General features: G+C 36.9%; 1 protein-coding gene and 1 pseudogene across 1 annotated transcript in view; one reads left to right on the top strand and one right to left on the bottom strand.

Moving 5' to 3' along the window:
* LOC126248118 (paired amphipathic helix protein Sin3a-like) overlaps positions 1–20,210 on the top strand; it is a 306,715-nt gene that overhangs the window by 268,427 nt on the left and 18,078 nt on the right. The window contains exon 22 of the mRNA XM_049948797.1: positions 10,637–10,858. Within this exon, the coding sequence (XP_049804754.1) occupies positions 10,637–10,858 (222 nt within the window). The remainder of the gene's footprint in view (positions 1–10,636; positions 10,859–20,210) is intronic.
* Positions 5,611–5,728, bottom strand: LOC126250094 (5S ribosomal RNA; annotated as a pseudogene).

Raw genomic sequence — 20,210 nt, 5'->3', positions numbered from 1 at the left:
ACCTCATAAAACCCCTTGTCTTGATCAGGTTCATTGATGATATCTTCATGATCTGGACTCAGAGCCAAGACCCCATGTTTTCATTTCTCCATAACCTCCATAACTCTCCCATCTGCTTCACTTGGTCCTCCTCAATCCACATGCCAACTTCCTGGATGTTGACCTCCACCTTCCTGATGGCTCCTTTCACACCACTGTCCATATTAAATCCACTGACCACCAACTGTACCTGCATTTCAACAGCTGTCATCACTTCTACATCAAAAAATCTCTCTAACATAGCCTGGCTACCTGTGGATGGCACATTTGTAGTGATCAGAACTTCCTTGCTCAGTATGCCGAAGATCTCATGAGGACGTTAACAGACAGGCACTAACTGCCAAACCTAGTCCGCAAACAATACCAGCCTGGACTGAAACAACTGAACATATTCTTCGCCGGGGCTTTGTTTATCTACCATAATGCCATGAAATTAGGTACAACCTACCCAAGATCTTTCCCACCTGTACTTAAGTGGTATTCCATTGCACACCCAACCTACGGGACATTCTAGTCCAGTGCTATGCCACTCCCAGTCCCACCCCATTGCCATAGGGATCATATCTATGTGGAGGACCCAGTTGTAAGACCTGCTCCAGTTCTGCTGCAGGCTTATCCTTACCCCTTCAGAGGCAGGGCCACCTGTGAAAGCAGCCATTTCATATCACAACTCTGTTGCAATCACTGCATAGCGTTTTATATTGGTATGACAAGCGACCAGCTCCTCATCAGAATGAATGGCTATCACAAAATTGTGGCCAAAAACAAAGTTCACCACCCAATGGCACAACACTCACCAAAGCGTAACAGGCTTAATTTCAATGGCTGCTTCACAACACAGGCTGCATGGATCCTTCCCTCTACTGCCAGTTCTTTTTACGTATGCAGATGGAAGTTATCCATGCAAAACATTCTTTGCTCCCGTAACCCTTTTGGCTTCAATCTTGCCACCCAACATTTTCCTCTTCCTCTTCCTGTGTACTATTACCCCCTTTCCAGTTGAAGTCTCCACATCACCTTCATCGTGTGCCAATCCCTGCCAGTGTCAGCACCAGCACCTGTGAATCACACGCCTAACCCTTGCACCTGCCACCCATCCCTCCCTGAATTCCTAGCCAGTGAACTGGCTATCATTCTCTGAGCCACTAGCTACTCCTCTTCCTGCATCCCACCTCACTCTCCATCTACCCATCCGACCGTGAAGATATTTGTAATTTCAGCACAGCAGGTCTGTGTTTGTAAAATATCTCATTATTAGTATTATTATTATTTGCATTGATTCACAGGTTTAAACTCTCATCATGCTTATATATTTTTCTAATTGATTGTGAATTCTGCTGTTGTTATTCATACCAATTATCAAAATTACTGTGTTTTTTGGAAGGTGTTAATAATACGCACTAGATCTAAATATCTATTTCATTGTGTTTTTTTGATCAGACACAGTAACATTGAGTCATTTGCAAATTTAGTATGTGAGGAAAGGGTACAACATTGTGTTATGTAATTACTATAATATTTGTTTGTGACTCATACGTAAAGTTATCACATATAAGCTGACAGTGTTGTGGCTCTGCTATCCTGTGCTGGACGATAAGTTAAAAAAAAAAATCCAGATTTAAATTATTAACACCACCATTAGGCAGGATAATAAAACATTTTATGTTACAAAGAACGTAGTTGATGAGGATGTGTAACTCTGTGGGAAAAAAGCCTCATGAAGTTGAGCATTTGAGCTATATTTGATATATTCAGACGTCTAGAGATCTGTCAAAAATGGACTTTATCATATCTAGATGCTTGAACGACCGTATATTGATATTCAGTTCAAACCCAATAACTCCCACTGATATAAATGTATGCTGTTGGGGTATCAGTACATAGCAAACTAGAGATCGGCAGGCCAGTCTTTCTAATGTTGTGTCTGCACTTGCAAGTAAAAGAATGTGTGCTGAACTTTAGGACATTCTGGTTGACTGCCACACAAAAGTTTTATACAAAACTCTTTGGTGGCACCCTTGTTTCTGAAATCTCTGTGCTCTACAAACCCTTACTTCTGTGTGGTGTAATGACCTCACTTGAACTACTCCACTGTCTGAGACATCCCAGACTGTTTGAGAACTGAGAGTATATTTGTCAAAATCAAGATATTTAGTGTGGCTTATTAACAACTTGAATGCACAGCATTGATATTCCACAATAGTATTTATTTAATAATTTGTTATGAATCAGCTCTCTAGACCATCATCAGATAACTTAATACTAAACAGTTATCCCACACATCAATGAGCATTCATAGCTGTACAAACATATGTGACATTTTGCCACTCTATACCAATACAAAAACACACGCATAATGTAATAAAAAATGGAAAATCCAGGTAGGAATATCAGCAATTTAGGAAAAGACAAGATTGCTACTTAGTGTAAAGAAGACATGTCCAGTTGCGGACAGTCACAATTAAAAAACACACAAAGCTTTCAGTCACAGCCTTTATCAGTACAAGAGAGAGCCACACCATTCACACACACAACCAAGCGCACCTCACATGCACATGATCACCAGCTCCAGCATCTCAGGCTGGAATGCATAATTTAATTCATAAAGAAGCCATAAACAACTAGATCGTATATTACTTAATAATCAAAGATTAAAAGTATAGGAATGTTAAGCCAAAAAATGTTGTATGAGTGAGTAATGGCTCAGACTACTATATGTTACGGGCAAGATGGTGAAAGTGATAAACAGGCTGAAAAAACACAAGGGCAGGAAGAAGGGAGAAAGGAGTCTATGGGATGTGGATGTGGAATAGTTACAACAAGCGTTTATCTGATAGTGAGAAAAATGTCACCTGACTGGTGCTACTTTAGTTACGGTGGATCCTGAAACTATGTTTGGTCATTAAGGAGCAGGTCAGGATTCCTTGATTTGTGTTTATTAGTAGCCAGAATTTCGAATAATGTCAGTTCCTCTGTGGAGAACCTCACATTTAATATCATAATAATGCTATTCATTCAGAGCATGTTCAGCCAAGATGGCATCTTTCTTTTTCAGTCTCCAACTCCTTTCATGTTCAGTCAGTCTAGTACCTGTAGCCCAATCTGATTGATATACATATAATTTACCACACAGATTACAGGAAATTACTATAAATTCCATATACATATAATTTACCACACAGATTACAGGAAATTACTATAAATTCCACTCTGTTCGAAAGGTTGATTCTCCTCTTTACTGTTGAACAGAATGTGGATGATCGTAGGTCTAGAATAAAAAGCTAGAGTATAGTTCCTGTATTTTAGTTTTCTGGTAAGTACCTGTGAAGTCCTACCTACATGTGGCATGGGGGCCCATTTGTTATCAGTGTGGTTTAGTGCTTTCTGAGGAGGATACTGAAGTGCTGTTATCCTCTGTCTCTTCTTACTACTGACAAAGGGACCATCAGAAGTGTAAATAACGTATTTTGATGGGTCTCTGATATGTTGTAGAGGGACATGCCCTGAGTTTGAGGCTATCCGCTTTTTTAGCGACAGGCCTAAGTGAGCGTGGTGCAGTGGTTAAGGTCTACAGCTACCACGCTGGAGGTACCGTGTTCAGGTCCTATCCATGTTTTTGCCTTTTTTTAATTTATTTTATTTTATTTTTTAATCAGAATAGTCCAACATTTTTCCATTTTATTTTACAGAATATCAACAAGCGGCGTACATTGTGTGAAATTAATAAGAAATATTCAGTTTTGCCATAGTAATTTAATTTTCACGTTATTATTACAAAATTTACTCAGTATCACCTGCATCGCTTGCTATGCCACAACAGAAATCCAAATGATATTTATAGTAAAAGCAACCGAAACACAATGTCTTACAGCATCAAGCATATTTCATAAAAGCTACTGTCTTGCAGCCTCATGGAGTTTTTCAGAGCGATACCAGAAAACATTGTTCATTTACATTCAAAAAGGTTTCTCTTTCATCCGTTAACTTTGATGCGAACCGTGCATATTTGTTTGCATTCAAAAATGCAGGAGCCCTGAATTCATGCAAAATTAATGAATGTAGTTTTATGGAATCGTTCCTGGACGTGATTGCTCTGTTGGTATTCAACAAATCAGGAGCATTCTGAATTTGCTTTGTGAAAAATGTTAAACTGCCAGTAAAAATATACATCACAAGCCTGGCAAAGTGGAGTACAATTTGGTGGGATGACTTTTACAGTGCAGGTGCACACTTTCCTCCCATCCACGAAGATGTGATCGTATATGGTCAGATCAGTCTGCCTTCCCCACGTATCAATGGTATATAAAAAAATTTTCCTATCCCATGTACAGAAGAATTACAGATTTTCAAAAGTCTTCGTGCACCACTTTTGTGAACTTCTCTGATTTCGTGCAAGACACAATTACACTTTTAAATGTGAGGGTTAATTAATCCACTCTTTTTTGAACAATAGGGCCAAATTTTCCCGACAGTTCCTGTATACATAAAAAAATGTATGGGATCACCTTTCTTGATGCAGTTAGTGTGTACTGTGCTGTGTACTAGTGACTCATCTTGTTTAAATCTTTTCTCTGCATGAGAATGGTTGTCACCCCTTTTTCCAAGGGGATCTATTGTATGTTGATTGATATTGACAGACCGTTTGATCAGTGCTGATTACATAGTCGAGATTAAAATTACCAATAAGTATTTTTGTTTGTGTGTGTGGAATTCTTCCATGGCTACTAATATTTCTTCCATCATTGCACGTTCTTTGAAAATAGTGAACTTTGTAACCTTCCCTTGCCTGATTTTATGCTTTTGATTAAATCGTTCGACCCAAGCCGAGCTGGCCGCGAAATTAAAGGTATTCAGTAAAAGTGGAACAGCAGCGTTCACACCCATTGCTGTAAATTTCTGGTTGTCACCTGCTTATTATTTTCACCAAGCCAGTCTCTTTCTTACAATGTGTTTGATATGTATTTTGATATGATTTACCTGTTCCAAATTCTGTCTCACTCCGACAAACAATTCATACATCTCATGATCGATAGTGTTTCATTTATCGCGACAAGCTCCACCTCGTTTCACATCATCCTTCCATTTGATATAGCATTGCTTTAGGTTTTAATCGAGAGATGCCATGGAATGGCAAACTCTTTAGGCTCCATTTTGGGTGAGCTACTGCAAGAGTGACTGCTCGTTCCTTGTAGGATAGAGGCATATAATCTGCTGGTTCATGTGCGAATTTGTTGGCGATGAAATCGCCATTGCCCTCTACTCCCATATACTGCAAAGTAAATATCTTTATATTATGTTGATTCATCCGCAAGAAAGAGAACATCCACACAAAAGTCAAACTTATAAAACCAAACTAAACTAAACTCCTCCCGAACAAGCCATGAAGGCCCAACGGTACTGAGCGGCCGCCATATCATCCTCAGCCCATAGGCGTCACTGGATGCGGATATGGAGGGGCATGTGGTCAGCCCACCGCTCTCCCGGCCATATGTCGGTTTCCGAGACCGGAGCCGCTACTTCTCAATCAAGAAGCTCCTCAGTTTGCCTCACAAGGGCTGAGTGCGCCCCGCTTGCCAACAGCACCCGGTAGACCAGATGGGCACCCATCCAAGTGCTAGCCCAACCCGACAGCGCTAAACTTCGGTGATCTGATGGGAACCGGTGTTACCACTGCGGCAAGGCCGTTGGCAAAGTGAAACTTATGACCTCATATTTGTGCATCTCATCTTCTTCATTGATGTTCATTAATTCATCACCATTGATGATCTGTCTCTCAGCCAAAAGGTCTTTTATGTGATACATATCTCATTGCCAATTGCAGTTGAATTAGCAGAGATCATGCTGGCTGGTATGTTTGTTAGAAGATTTAAATCACGAAACAACTTTTCAGCATATTTAATGGCGTTTGTGATTTCGCCTCTAGATTGTTCATTCAACTCCTCTACCTCTGATGTATTTTCTTCTGGCTGCACTTCTGTAGACACACTTGGGCCATCCATTTCACTGTATTCTTTGAACGTGCGTGGCACTAACAACGAGTTGCATGCGATGGACGTTGCAAACTAGCTGTTTAGGAGCTTAGTCACCACCGTTTTTGACCATGGCGATACATGTTCATAATGCACAGAGGAACTCTGTGTATTATGAAATTATATCTCCGTAGCCAAATAAAATGCAGTGACCAGGGCAATCCACTGTCACAATACACAGAGTTCGCACAGGATGTCCACATGGACAGTCTGCTTTCTGTTTGACCGAGCCTACACAATTTAAACTTCTTAATCATTTCACACAATTTACACTGTTTGTTGATATTCTGTAAAATAAAATGGAAAAATGTCGGACTATTCTGATTTAAAAAGAAGCAAAAACACAGAAAGAACCCGAACACACTGTGGTAGCTGTAGACCTTAACCGCTGCGATACACTCACTTGGTTGGAACATGGCTAATGTTGCGCATATTACAGCATGCAGTGAACTTCAAAATCAATTTTCTTGAAACCCAAGGCCTGTCACTAAAAAGTGGATAGCCTCATACTCGGGGCATGTCCCTCTACAACATATCCAAGACCCATCAAAATCCGTTATTTACACTTCTGACGGTCCCCTTGTGAGTATGTTGTCAGTTAGGGTAGGATATAAACAATGCTGTGTGCTATTTTTCTAATTATTATTTTTAATTCATTTGCAAGATCATGGAGTGGATGGCTGCATTTGTGTTTTATGGGATGCTGGGAACAGGCAGGTATTACTTTGTCTGTAAAAGTTACTTTTATGTATATTTTAAATAAATGCTTTTGCTTACTGATGTCAAAGGTAAGGTCTAAAATGTTGGTAGTATCTCCTCCCAATCACATTGTAAAGTTAATATTACTGTAATGTGAATTTAAATGTTAAAAAATTTATTTCATTATCTGGTGGTACCTGTCAACAAGCACAGTACCTCATCCACATGCCTTGTCCAATATCGTATTTTAGAACTTTAGGGTTCTTTATCTAAAAATGTTTGTTCAGAATTATCCATAAACATTTCAGATAATAAGGGGCTTGGTGAGGACTTCATTGCTAATGCATCTGAATGACTGTACAGAGTTTGTTGAAATTGGAGATATGTACTTTTGCTTTAAACATGTCTCAGTTGCCAATCTTATATCTTCTGTCTCATCTGAATTTGTTCTGGTTTTATATAACATTTCTATTAAAATTAGTGAATCTAACTTTTTGGTTAATTTATGGCAAGGTGCTGAAAACTAAAAATACTGCAGGTTTCACTGGAATGTCTTCTTTGTGAGGCCTAGGTAACCCATATGATATGGGTGCTGTTGGTAGTACGTTTGTGAGGTATTTGGGATCACAATTAGTGAGCATCAATTGGCAGGTTTTAAGGTTTTCCGTAGCATATTTCATAGTGAGATTATTAGGTAACAGAAAAATGTGCAGGGCTGAGGAATGTAAACACTTTTTCAATATTCTGACTTATTAAGTAACATTTAACTGTTCCCTTGCCAGCCTTTACAGCAATTATATCTTGAGAAGACAGTCTTTTCTTTAGTGTGATCCACACTTTCTGCTCCATTTTGCTCTCTACAACTAGCATTGAACGTATCTGTTATTTAGAGCTTTTGATTCATATGCTACCAAATGTTTTATTGTCACATCAAAAAAAAAAAAAAAAAGTATTCGAGATCCACTTTCAGTATGTCTAGCTTTTTTTTTGAAATATTGGATTTAGGAGGATATTTAATTCCCTTATGTATAATTTGGAACTCTTCAGAAGACAAATTTAGATTTGATAGATTAATGACATGTTCCGCAAACTATTAATGTTTAGTGGATGTTGGAGCTGGTTTCTGTTTGTATACTGTTCAATTTTAACTTTCTGGCAGAGTTATATCAAGTTTATTATGGCAAGCAAACTATCTCAGGCTGTGTTATCAAATATGCCAAATTCACATGGGTGAGGAGTGACATAATTGCTATGTGAACAACTCTCAGACGTAAATAAATGTAATCACATACCAAGTACCACTTCTTCATTTCTTTATTCACTTAAATTCTCTTGGCAACTTTGCTAGCTTTCTTGGTCACTTGTGTGCTACTTCTTGAACTCAAAATCGTATTTTGGTGTTATGTGTAGTTTTAAGCACCAAACAAAGTTTCATTATTCACCTTTACTAAAGCAGCAGCACCAGGTTAATATTTTTCTGTCCAATAGATAACATACTTGTTGTAAATGTTCCACATCCACATTCCATAGACTCCGTTCTCCCCTATGCCCTCCCCCACCCCTCCCACCTGAGCCCGTTTTTGGCCTGTTCATTACATTCACCTGTTTGAACATAAAATGTAGCAGTTTGTGCCATTACTCACGCAACATTTGTGGCTTATACATTCCTATACCTTTAATCTTTGAGTATAAAATAATATATCTTGTGAATTAAATTATGCTTGTGTTTTCATACTGATATAGTTGTAAAATATCACATATCTTTGAAAAACAATCTTTTTATAGCTATGAAATCTCGCTGGTGATGTGTGGACCATCTATTTAGTATTAAGTTATCTGATGATGGCCTAGAAAGCCATAAGCCAGTTCATAACGAACTATAAAATAAATATTATTGTGGCACATGAATACCGTATATTCAAGTTTTTAATATGTCTGTGTTCCTCTGAATTCCAACCGAATATTACATAAATATTATTTAATTTGGTGTTGGTGCTCTGTGCAGAATTCTGAAATCATTCGTGTTGAGTGGTGAAATGGAAATCTTGATCTGAAAGAGGACTGCATCAAAAAACAATTGCATTTCTAACTAAAAGAAGTTGAGCATTCACTACCAAGCCAAGAATATTTCATCTCATCTTTCTATGAAGGACGTTCAGTAAATAATTCAACACTTCTTTTTTATCAGTGAATTTCAGCAGAAAAAATGTGGAATTTGCTGTGGTATATCATGGAATATTCCTGCTTCAGCCCCTATAGTTTCACAAAGTTCTGATAGGTGGCGGTGCTATATGTAGCCTTTAAAATGGTATCTGTAACAGCAGTGCATTCTAAGCAGAGAACAGTCATCGAGTTTCTTTTAGCATAAGACCAGAGCATTACAGGTATTTGTAGGTACTTGCAGAATGTGTACAGAGACCTGGCAGTGAACAAAAGTACAATGACTTGTCAGGCGAGGTGTCTGTCACCATCGCAGTGAGGTCACGCAAACATTTGTGATCTCCCGCGTGCCGGGCGGCTGCACGCACCTGTGACTACTGCAGTGTTGGAACATGTGGACACACTCATTGAAGGTGATCGACGGATTACAGTCAAACTTCTCACTGCACAGCAGTTGTGTGCCCACTGGGTTCATCACTGTCTAACAGAAGAATATAAAGTGTAATGAAGGATACACTCTGTGGGAAGCTGTATTTGGATGGTGGAGAAGTTATTAATGCTGCAAGACATTGTCTCTGCTGTCGACCAGTAGAGTGCTACCTCGTGGGCTTACAGGCCCACCCAGTAAGGTGGCATAAGGCTGCTGCATCAAATAGTGCCTGGCTTATGTTCCCAACCAAGCTCACAGATTTTTCTGCTGTGAGCCAGAGACTTCATTGCAGTTCACGTTTATATGAGGGAAAATGTCCACAGGTAGAACATTATCTCGTTTCTGTGAATATGCTGTTCTCACAATATGTGTTGAAACAAAAGTATAGTGAAACGGATTAATCCTGGATAAAATTATCTCAGTATACTTTCCACATCAGGTTTGAGTGATAACTCAAGCTTTTGATGACTTCTTTGTCATCATTGCCAAGAGCATCCTCACGTCTGTGAAATCTTCCTCAGACCATCCTGATAAAATTCAGAAACACTGTCTTCTTGCAGGTACACATAAAGTGCAATGTGTTGCATACCCACAAACTGAGGCACAGTTCTTCGCCATTGAAATATAACGCCAGACTGGTATTTCGGTCACATTTGAGTGCTTAGTAGATGGCGTTTCATTACCACCCATTACAGAACCAGTGTTCTATGCCATTACACATTCCCAAACATTTTATGTCACTGTCTGTCTGTTTGTGCCTCCTTTCATCTGCTGGTGAAGTTAAATTAGATAAGTTGTGTATGCCCTATGTTCTGTGTTCAAAGGTGTCTGGAACCCCAAGATTATTAGCTACATTGTGAGATATGTTTTTTGCAAGTTATTGGTGCTGCCTTTCTGTGAAATATAAAGTGTGTTCACCCTCAATACATGCCTGTTATCATTCAATCCTATCACAGATTGCTTACAATAACACACACATTTGTGAGAACTATCTATTTTTATCATTTCACCTCTGATAAAGAGGGAATGATGAACGGATGTACAAGTATACTCACGTTATCCACCCACAGAGATTTGAAATATCATTTTATGTTTTCCTGTAATAGTTACTTTGTGAAAGTAGCAATGTGCTTAAGTGATAATGTTATAGTGTGCAAATTATTGTGAATGATTTAGTACATATTTTTATAATTGGCACCTGTTTGCAATGTATGTATAAATGCTAATATCTTTATATGCTTTCTGAATAATTACTATAGACCATAAACTTTTATTACAGTACAAACATGATTGCCAACTTACAATAGAACTGTTGGACACTGAAGAAAATTCTCGATCTGAGGCAGAGCCAGATGAAAAGTGGCCAGCATTTGGAGAGGGATGTAGTGCTAGTGCTGCTGATGGAGTTGGAGGTAGTCAGACAAGTGCAACAGTAACAGCATCGGAAATTCGTGACCGTGATGATGACCGAATGGACCTCAGTGCAGAAGATAATGACGAGGTTGTCTCATAGTTGTCAGGGTTACTGTAATTTTGATGTAATTGTGTAAATGATAATTGAAAATAAATTGGTTCTTCTTCTGATTTGTGCTTCTATTTAAAAATAAATCTGTAATTAAATTTCTGAGGGTGCCTAAAAGGCTTTGATGTTGCTTTCAACTTTGGCAAAGTTGTTTCGTAGAGATAGTAAGGGGGCTCTGTAGACTGGTGGCTTGTTTTAATAACTGTGATGCTGAAAGATATGATGCTGAGGAACACTTATTTGTGAATTGTTGATGTTCTGTAAAAATGTAGATGTGAAGCAGAGATTCCTTGTTTTCATTATTACACAACGTAATATTACTGATTATTGCATTGATGCTGCGGGCAGAACAAACAAACTAAAATGATCAGTAATAGGAATTCATTTTTGTACAGTAGTATCAATAAAATATTGTTGTACAGTTCACAAAATTGACTGTAATTTTAATTAATATTTAATGTCTTTTTGTAACTTGGTTTAGTAATTTTTCCTTGTCTTTGAATAGCAAAGCATTGTGTAGTCACCTCTTGATGAATGTTGCATTAGATGCTCCATTGTATGTCATATTCTACTGATCCTGCTGTTACTTTCATTATGTTAATACATGTTCCCAATTCATCAATTTTGGTGATCTTGATGATGACACAGAGCCTGCATTTGCATGTGTGATTGTTGAAATGTGTATACAGACAAAAGCCAATGCTAATGTCACAATGAGTGTTATTTTCACTGCTTTAAAATGATAATTATCCATCTGCATGCAGTGCCCAGCTTCTGTTTTATTTTCTCATATATGTGTTTGGTCACAAAGACTGTTAATTTCTGCATAATGCATCCATTTTCTTTGTTACAATTCCTATGCATACATTATATACCAGTTTCTACAGAATCGAAGCATTCTGTCACATGTGTATGTCATTCCTGTCATCAGACAAGATTTAAAGAAGAGTGATTATATTGTAAAAGGAATGAAGTCTGTCTGTAGAAAAGGAGCATTTTGTCAGATGCAGTGCTTCCATAAGTAACAATAAACACCATATTTATCATAAAATATTTCTTTGTAGTGTCCTTTTAATATAATTTTACAGGCTTAATTTATATTTATTTAAACTTTATGTTCATCAAATGTGGTTTGACTCTTTATGTACATATATGTGTGCTGTTTGTGTGCATGTATGTGTGTGCCACAGAGCTCACATGTGCATGTGTGTGTTTCTGTGTATGTAACACATAACTGCCTAGCCTCGAGTAGAATTGTCTTCACACACACACACACACACACACACACACACAAACCAACTAACTGCCTAGCCTCCAGTAGAATTGTCTTCAGACACACACGCACACACGCACACACACACACACACACACACACACACACACACACACACACACACACACACACAAGGTGCTTATATTAGGTCATGTATTACAGTTTAACTGTGCGAAAGGAAACATCTTTTCACTGCTGCACCTGATCCAGGTGCAGGTTAATCATATGTGATTTTGATGTTTTGTAGAAGGTGTTGAAGAATTAATTAACTAAATATTGTATGCGATGACAAGTTCGTATTCATTTACTGAAAAAATCGTACTATGTAGTTACAAATTGATCCAGTTGTCAGATTTGCAAGCAAAATATCTTTGAAGTATCTTAATGGTGTCTAATGTATCATGAAGTGTAGCATTTGCAATCAGTCACATGAACACCTGAAGAAGTGCCTCATGAAGGTATGATAAATTAATACAGTGGGGGCGGGTGGGGGGGGGGGGGAGGGGGATGGCGAGTGTACATCATGCATTTGTGTGTGTCCGCGTGCATGTACATGAGAGAGAGAGAGAGAGGTTTTAAAGTGTTTTCTCGAGATTATGTTGCTCTTTTATGTTAATGTTGCATACATTTTTCCCTTTTGCATGTCACATAAAATGTATAATCTTGCCTGCTTGATGGAAATTACATTAAGGAGTCATAAATAACTGATTCAGCACCAGATGCAAAATAATAATCATACTTACCCTAATTTAATTTATTTTGCATTTTAAGTGACATTGTTATCTTCAGATATACACTTGTTGGCAGGGGCACTGTTTGTCTCAGCTTGTGTATATAGTCATGTTGTATTCTTTGTTTTTTGGCCTCTTTTTTTCTGCAGTTTCAGATATACAAGGTGTAGAGATTAAATACTGTCTTTTGCAACTGTAATGAAAGTCTTATTAGGACTTAATAAGACTTTCATTACAGTTGCAAAAGATAATATTTAATCTGTGCACTTTGTTCATAGTATTTCTCCATGAACCCTGCTGTTCTGGATGATTTGTTTCCTCTTCTCAAATCAGCCAGTTTTTGTAATGCTTACTATTCTTCAGTCCTGTGCATCATGTGACTTAATTCATCACTAAATAATTCTAGTTTTGGGGAATAAGTCCTTCGTGTCTTGTGTTACTTCTCTGTTTCTTCTAGGATGCAAAATATTATCACTATGGTAATTACTGCAAAGTTTCTATCCCAAGAATATTGCACACTTGGGAGCACAAAGGCTTTATTTCACTACTTTCTGAAAGCACTAAACGGAAAGAAATTGTAAACAATATCTACGTAAATTCATACTTTGTCATGAAACCCCCTTAGAGTCCAAAATTTAATCATATCTTCAGGGCAGATCTGAATTAAACAGTCTTGTTCTACATCTACATAAATACATTATTCATTTTTCCAACTTATTTGATAGAAGAAAAACATTGAAACTGAAAAGTACAAACTTTCATTATTTGATTTACGTCACTGTGTGTTAGGAAATTTTTTATAATAGAGAACGAGGAAGCTTAGTAGCTCTAATTACAACCCTGGTGCATTTACATAAAAATGTAGTCACATGTAGGTCTTAAACTAAACATTCTCAATATTTATGAGAAGGACGTGAGTGTGTCCTGAGGTATGCAATAATTTTAGTATTGCTAAACTATCTACGTCAACTTTCTCACTCTTCACAACCGCTTACAAAGGTCTAAAGAATCAGAGTTGAATTATTCTTCATATGAGAGAGAGAGAGAGAGAGAGAGAGAGAGAGACAGACAGACAGACAGAGAGAGAAGACTCGTGCACATACCTTGTCATGTTAGTGGAACATTTAATATTTTGTTGAGCTTAATGTGGTAGTAGCAAAACATTGCATGTTGTAGTGGTGTGCATGTTAAGGAGGTGGGAGGTGTGACAGTGTGCAGTAGCAAGGGACGGTGTACCATGTGGTGATCCAGCCAATAGCATCAGTCTGTTGTGTATAACTCTAGCATTCATTTTATGGTATTTGCAGAACATTTACCATTAATTTTCATGTTCGTTTATGTATGATGTTAATACTTAACCACTGAGTGTTCATTGTAGGTATAAAACATGACATGCTAATAAATTTATATAGGGAGAGGGAGAAGCAGGAACAGTGGCCTAATGTGGCACTTACCTCAGGATCACCAATTACCAGGTTAGGCAACAGCTGGAGACTGTGGTGTGAGACAAAGCAGAGAGGACACTGGTGGTGCCACAAAGTATGCTCTGACCTCCTATGTGCAGGACACATCATACATCTGCCTTCTTACTTGCACACCATTATAAAGATTTACAATGTCTGCCATTGTTTGTGTAGTGGCTATAGAAACATTATAAACACAGAGTACTGGGATTTGCACTGGGACTGAAATTTATTGGGACAATTTGAAATAATTTCCAGCCTGCAAAATGCTGTCAATAGTAAATGTGTTGTTGCTATTCTGTGTTAACTTGGAGAAAATGTGAACCAGATGAACATGTCATATGTGCTAAAAAGCTCAATGAGCAAGGAAGTAGGTTTCAAACAAATGATACATATAATACAATGTTCATTGTGCATACTTGTATTACTTTTGCCTTTGCGTCTCTGTCCTTGGCAGTGGTCGCCAAAGTACAATAACAAAGTTGCACAAATCTGAGGTTAATAGGTTTAAATCCTAGTGGTAGGAAGCATTTTCAGTGTGACTGTTTGTCTAATATAGAGCAGTGGTGGAAGTGCATAATTGTTTTTCACTCTAACATGCTTATCTCTCATGTGGTATGTTGCAAAAATTTCCAATCTCTGAAGGGTCAAGATGAATGCATTGTCTCTTACCAACAATAAGAATGTGACACTGCACACATGTTTACAGTCCAGCACTTGACAGAGCTCAAAGTTGTTTTTTTTTTTTTTAAAGGTTTCATTGTGATTATTACCAAATAAGGTATTGCCACATTTTCTGTTTTCCATGTGTAGGTCTCCCAGGCATTTGTATAAAAAGGACTGTAACCAATCAGATTAATTGCAGTGACTTTTCTGATCTTATTGCTTGTGTTACTGATCAGCCATACAATTTTGTTAAAAAGAAATAAACCCTCCAAGAGCAATTAGTGTTTAGGTATCAGCAACAGTGTTAAATTGTTTTTTAGAAACAATGGTCAGTTTTTCTCTTTGTTACGATCATATTGTCACTACTATTAACTGAAGTATTTAGGAGAAATAATATTGCAATTGATAAAGAGATTTCTAAGTTTCTAGGCCTTGAGCTTTTGTTCAGTTTATTAGGTCCGAAAACGCTGTAGTGTATTCACATTGATTTTACAGACGTCAAAATTTTGGAGTATATCAGAATTGTTGAAAATTGTTAGGCTTACTGTCACGCACTGATTTGAGGAATTGCCCCCAATAAAAAATTGCCGAGTGCTTTTGTCCTAAGGTACAATTCCTCGAATATACAGATTTGTCACAAAATATTACTTACGATACCATTACTTTATGATTTTGTATTGGAAGTAGTTCAATTTGTCATGAAATATTAGATATTCATCATCTCCCTTAACTTGTATGTTCTTCTGTTTCATTAATCTTTACTTCTGTGTAATAACAAGCCTCTCATTTCAGAAAATTGTTTGGTACTTTTATTGATTGCTTCTTTTTTTAATCTGATTATTGTCACTTCTTTCATTTCTGCCACATGCAATGTATACTGAAAACATTTCTCATTGTATCCTTTATAGTGGTTAGTGTCATAAGCATCTTTATAATAAAAACCTTTATAAGTCCTTAATCTTCACTCAGTATGTTATGACTTCACAAAGCAATGCTACTAGACTGTATTTAGAGTGACATTTGAACTGCTCATGCAATTTCATTTTGAATTAAAAATTGGGATCCTGTTGTTAAGATTTTTACTTTGTACCAAACAACTCTCATGCAGACATATATAAAAGTGAAGGAATCAGTCGACTATGTAGAATTTCATGATTCGTATAGAAGCTTTAGATCAGACGAGAGCTTTAGCCAGTTTTACTAATATGAGTCGAAAAAACAACTTCAGAACTTTTGATTTTGCGTCTTAGCATTTATTTGTCTTGCTGTATATTCATGAATCATAATGTCACATGGTTAAGATGAAGAACAGAAGGGGGAAATGTCATCAGCTATTTGATTTGGTTGTATAGGCAAAATATTTTTTGGGGCCTCTTACACTGTGAAAATAGTGCTGTGTCTCTGAATGATATCTGTACCCATGTTTTATCTTCCAGTTAAGTAGGCCAAGAGAGACAAGGTGTCATTATTGTTCACTTGTGTGCTCAAAATTATACACTTTTCTCTTAGTTTGGAAACTGAATACTGTGTCCCCACTTTCCTTCAGTATTTGTAAAACTCCATGACCTGCTACATAAAATGATGACAAAAATTGGCAAATGGTCACAATCACTTCACTAGAACAGTCCATTCCACTGTAACTTGTCATGGGCTTAAGCCAATTTTATGTGGCTCCATTTGCCTTTTGATATGACACACAAATCAGCCACAAAATCGGTAGTGTAAAGAAGCAGCAATCTCTTAACATGAGAGCTTATTTTTTAATTAACTTCTTCTAAAAGGATACGTATTCTGCTGCTTGAAAAAGAGCTTTTGGCTCAAGGTCCTAATGTTGTATTATTTTGTTGTAGTGAAAATATTATGAATTGGTTCCTATCTTTTGTCACCATTTTAAGGAAGCGTTCTTGGTAACATGACTTCTGTATCCATTTCCTCCAGTACTGGACTTTCCTATTATTGCTTTAATACACACCAAAATTATGATTCATCAATAGTGCCTACACATTGACAGCTCCCACCATCTGTGCATAAGTGACTGTATTATATACAGCTGTGGTTTCCGTGTACACTCCACATGTACCTACAGTCCTTTTCTGTTCTTGTATTATACAGGTCTCTCCAAAACCTCAATTGATCTCTGTCATTTGATCTTATAAATGAGGTAGTCTATGCTGTACTCCAAGAGTCCCAAAGCTTTTGGACACTGACAAATTCTCTCTCTCTCTCTCTCTCTCTCTCTCTCTCTCTCTCTCTCTCTCTTTCAGCTCTATGTTCTCCTGAAGATGATTTTATTCTAAGTGCTATCTAACCTTCTCACAGTTTCATTTGGACATCTATGGGCAATATCCTAGTCTGATTGAATAAAGCAAGAGGGCATTGTCTGTAAAATACTAATTTTATATTTAGGAAGAGTAAGAGTCAAACCTTCATCAGTGTATCCCGATTTAGGATTCATATTGTTCTCCCAAATCACTTTGGATGAATGATTTGATAGTTTCTTAACAAAAGGCTGCAGCAATTTCCACAACACTTCACTACAGCTCTTCCCATAACTTTCCATATGCACAACTTTTCATGTATGGCCTATCACCATGTCCTCCTATCACCACTACTATAAGTTATCGCACTCCCGTTGTTGGCTTTAAATTCTCTAGTAAAGACAGTCCCCACTGGTGATATCAGTTGTGTTATTTGTCACCTTTGTTGCAGCACTATTTTACCTTTTGCAGTGACATGATATCTAATAAATTATTCACCAATACAAATTACAAATTATCATTATGAAACAAATCTCCACAGCCAGAGTGAACCATCTTGGCCATTAAAAACTATTCAGTCTCTCTCTCTCTCTCTCTCTCTCTCTCTCTCTCTCTCTCTCTCTCTCGGTTTATAGCATTTTCCAATAGTTAGTCCTTTAGGCAAACCAATAAACTTCCGCAAAGGTCATCATTCTGTATACATGACTCTAAATTCTCTCAAGTAGATGAATTCTTTCTGTTGTATACTTTCAAGCTTCTCGCAAAACTTGAACTATTCTGCTGCTCCATGTCTTCTAATCTATTAGGCAAAACAATTCAAAATACCATTTCAGTCATATACTGTGGGAATGAGTGACGCACGTGCCAATTTAACCAACCATTTTACTTGGTCCTGCAAGTTTCATTTTTCATCAATAGTTGTGCGCATTTTTGTTAGTGCATGTCATAGTTATTAATAGCAAAATATAAGTTGGCATATATTTGAACATTTTATTAAGTCTATTATGACTATAAAGTTTTCTGGTAACTGATCTGTTTTCAGTTCCCTTACTTTTGATGGTGGAAATGTGTTACAGATAAACAGTCTTTCTCAAATGTTTTAATTGGAGATACAAGTTGCTTTCAGAGAAATTCTGGTGTGTTTCAAATTTGCACTTATGAAAAGCTCATTTCCCTTTTGAGAAATATAACAATTAACTAGAAGATAGAATTTGAGTAGTGTCATCCACTGTTTTGATACGGGTTCACTTTGGGTCATGAGGTGAGTTTGATTCTATAACTTTTGGTTTTGACCGATACAAGTGAAAAATATTTTTCTGTCAAATAAGAAGTACTGTCATGTACCTCTCATGAAAACTTTGTTTTGGATTCCACGTGAATTATTTACTTCGCAACTTATGTCTGTCAACCTCTTCGCTTTGATTCTTTACTCCTATTTAGGCTCTCTCCCCTTATCTCTGATTTGTTGATTGTCATGGCTACAACTTCCAATTTCTCAGGCTTACCTGCACTGTCCTTTCATATGTACCACACACACACACACACACACTGAATACATTGAATAGAGCCTCTGTGGTTATATTTTGTGATCAAGAAGTGATGAGAGTTTTTAACACTTTTCTAACTATAGCGCACTCCAAAAAACATCTGTGACATGCACACTGATGTGTACTCTTCAGCTCAGTTTGTAATTTAGCCTTTATGTAATAATATAAATATATATTTAATGTCTTCTTCTTGCATGCCACAAAGAAAAAATTGTCACTAGAAGTCATATTCAGTAAATATTAGGCTCTAGCATCACAAAGTGATGTTGTTTGAGCTAAAATTGAATTACCTGTGAAGTTTGAACAGAATAATTATTATAATATATTTGGTGACTTATGATTCTGATATTTTCTCTAAATTGTATCACAAAAAGGCCTAAAATCACAAAAAGTGTTTTGTCCAGTTGTAGGAATCCATTATGATATTTTGTAATTGAATAAAACAATAAGTGGGGCTTCAACATCAGAAATAAACCTCAGTATGTCTGTTTCAGTCTTATTCCTTTAGATGGCCTCAATTGATATGATTGGGTATTTGTTTTGATTTCATAGTCTTGCACCCACTGTTTGCCATTTGTTATGATGTCAGTAATTCTGGATAATTAGTGATATCAGTAAGCAGTTGCTGAACAATGTTTTTGTTGCAAATTGAGCAATTGCTGGACTCATTTCTTGCCTGAAACGTGTGTCAGAAATCACTTGAACCATATCTATCATTTACTTCATCAAGTCTCTTTGAAAGTAATTTTATACTTTACTTGCTTTCCGTTTTCATTGATGCTTGATAGATAGCTTCTTTGGTTTAAAAAAAAAAATACCTTACACATTTCATTGCTTATTACCATTTTGACATAGATATTGATGAATATTGACTAATTTTCATATTCAAAATAAAGAAATTACCAAGTGAGGTAAAATATATTTTGAATACATAATATGTAACACACTAATAAGAGTGCAGTGTGGCTAATAAATTGCACATACACCAAATAATGATACCATCAAGTATAAGAAGGACGAGTGTAAATGAAAGTGACTACATTATCTCCTGTTTTGGAGGAGGGGAGTAAAATTACCATCTGGTTATTCTGATTTGTGTTTTTCTTTATATCACACAATCACATCACATGAACACTGGATTGTTCCTTTGATGGGGCACAGATAAGCAACTCTCCATTTCTAATGACATTAATATACACAGGATGTGAAGTTATAACCTTCCTGTCTACCTACTAGCAATGAATGTCATACTAAATGTAGAGTAAAATAGATGATGATTCTTTTTTATGACACCGTGTTTGCTGAAGGAAGTAGTAAGTAAATTAGAAACTAAGTCATTAAATAATCATCAACAGAAACACATAAAACAAATAGAAAACTTGCTAGCTTTCAG

This window comes from Schistocerca nitens, chromosome 3 (genome assembly GCF_023898315.1).
Source record: "Schistocerca nitens isolate TAMUIC-IGC-003100 chromosome 3, iqSchNite1.1, whole genome shotgun sequence".
Lineage (NCBI taxonomy): Eukaryota > Metazoa > Arthropoda > Insecta > Orthoptera > Acrididae > Schistocerca > Schistocerca nitens.
Note: the sequence above shows the minus strand (reverse complement) of the source record. Positions and strands in the feature narration are given on the sequence as shown.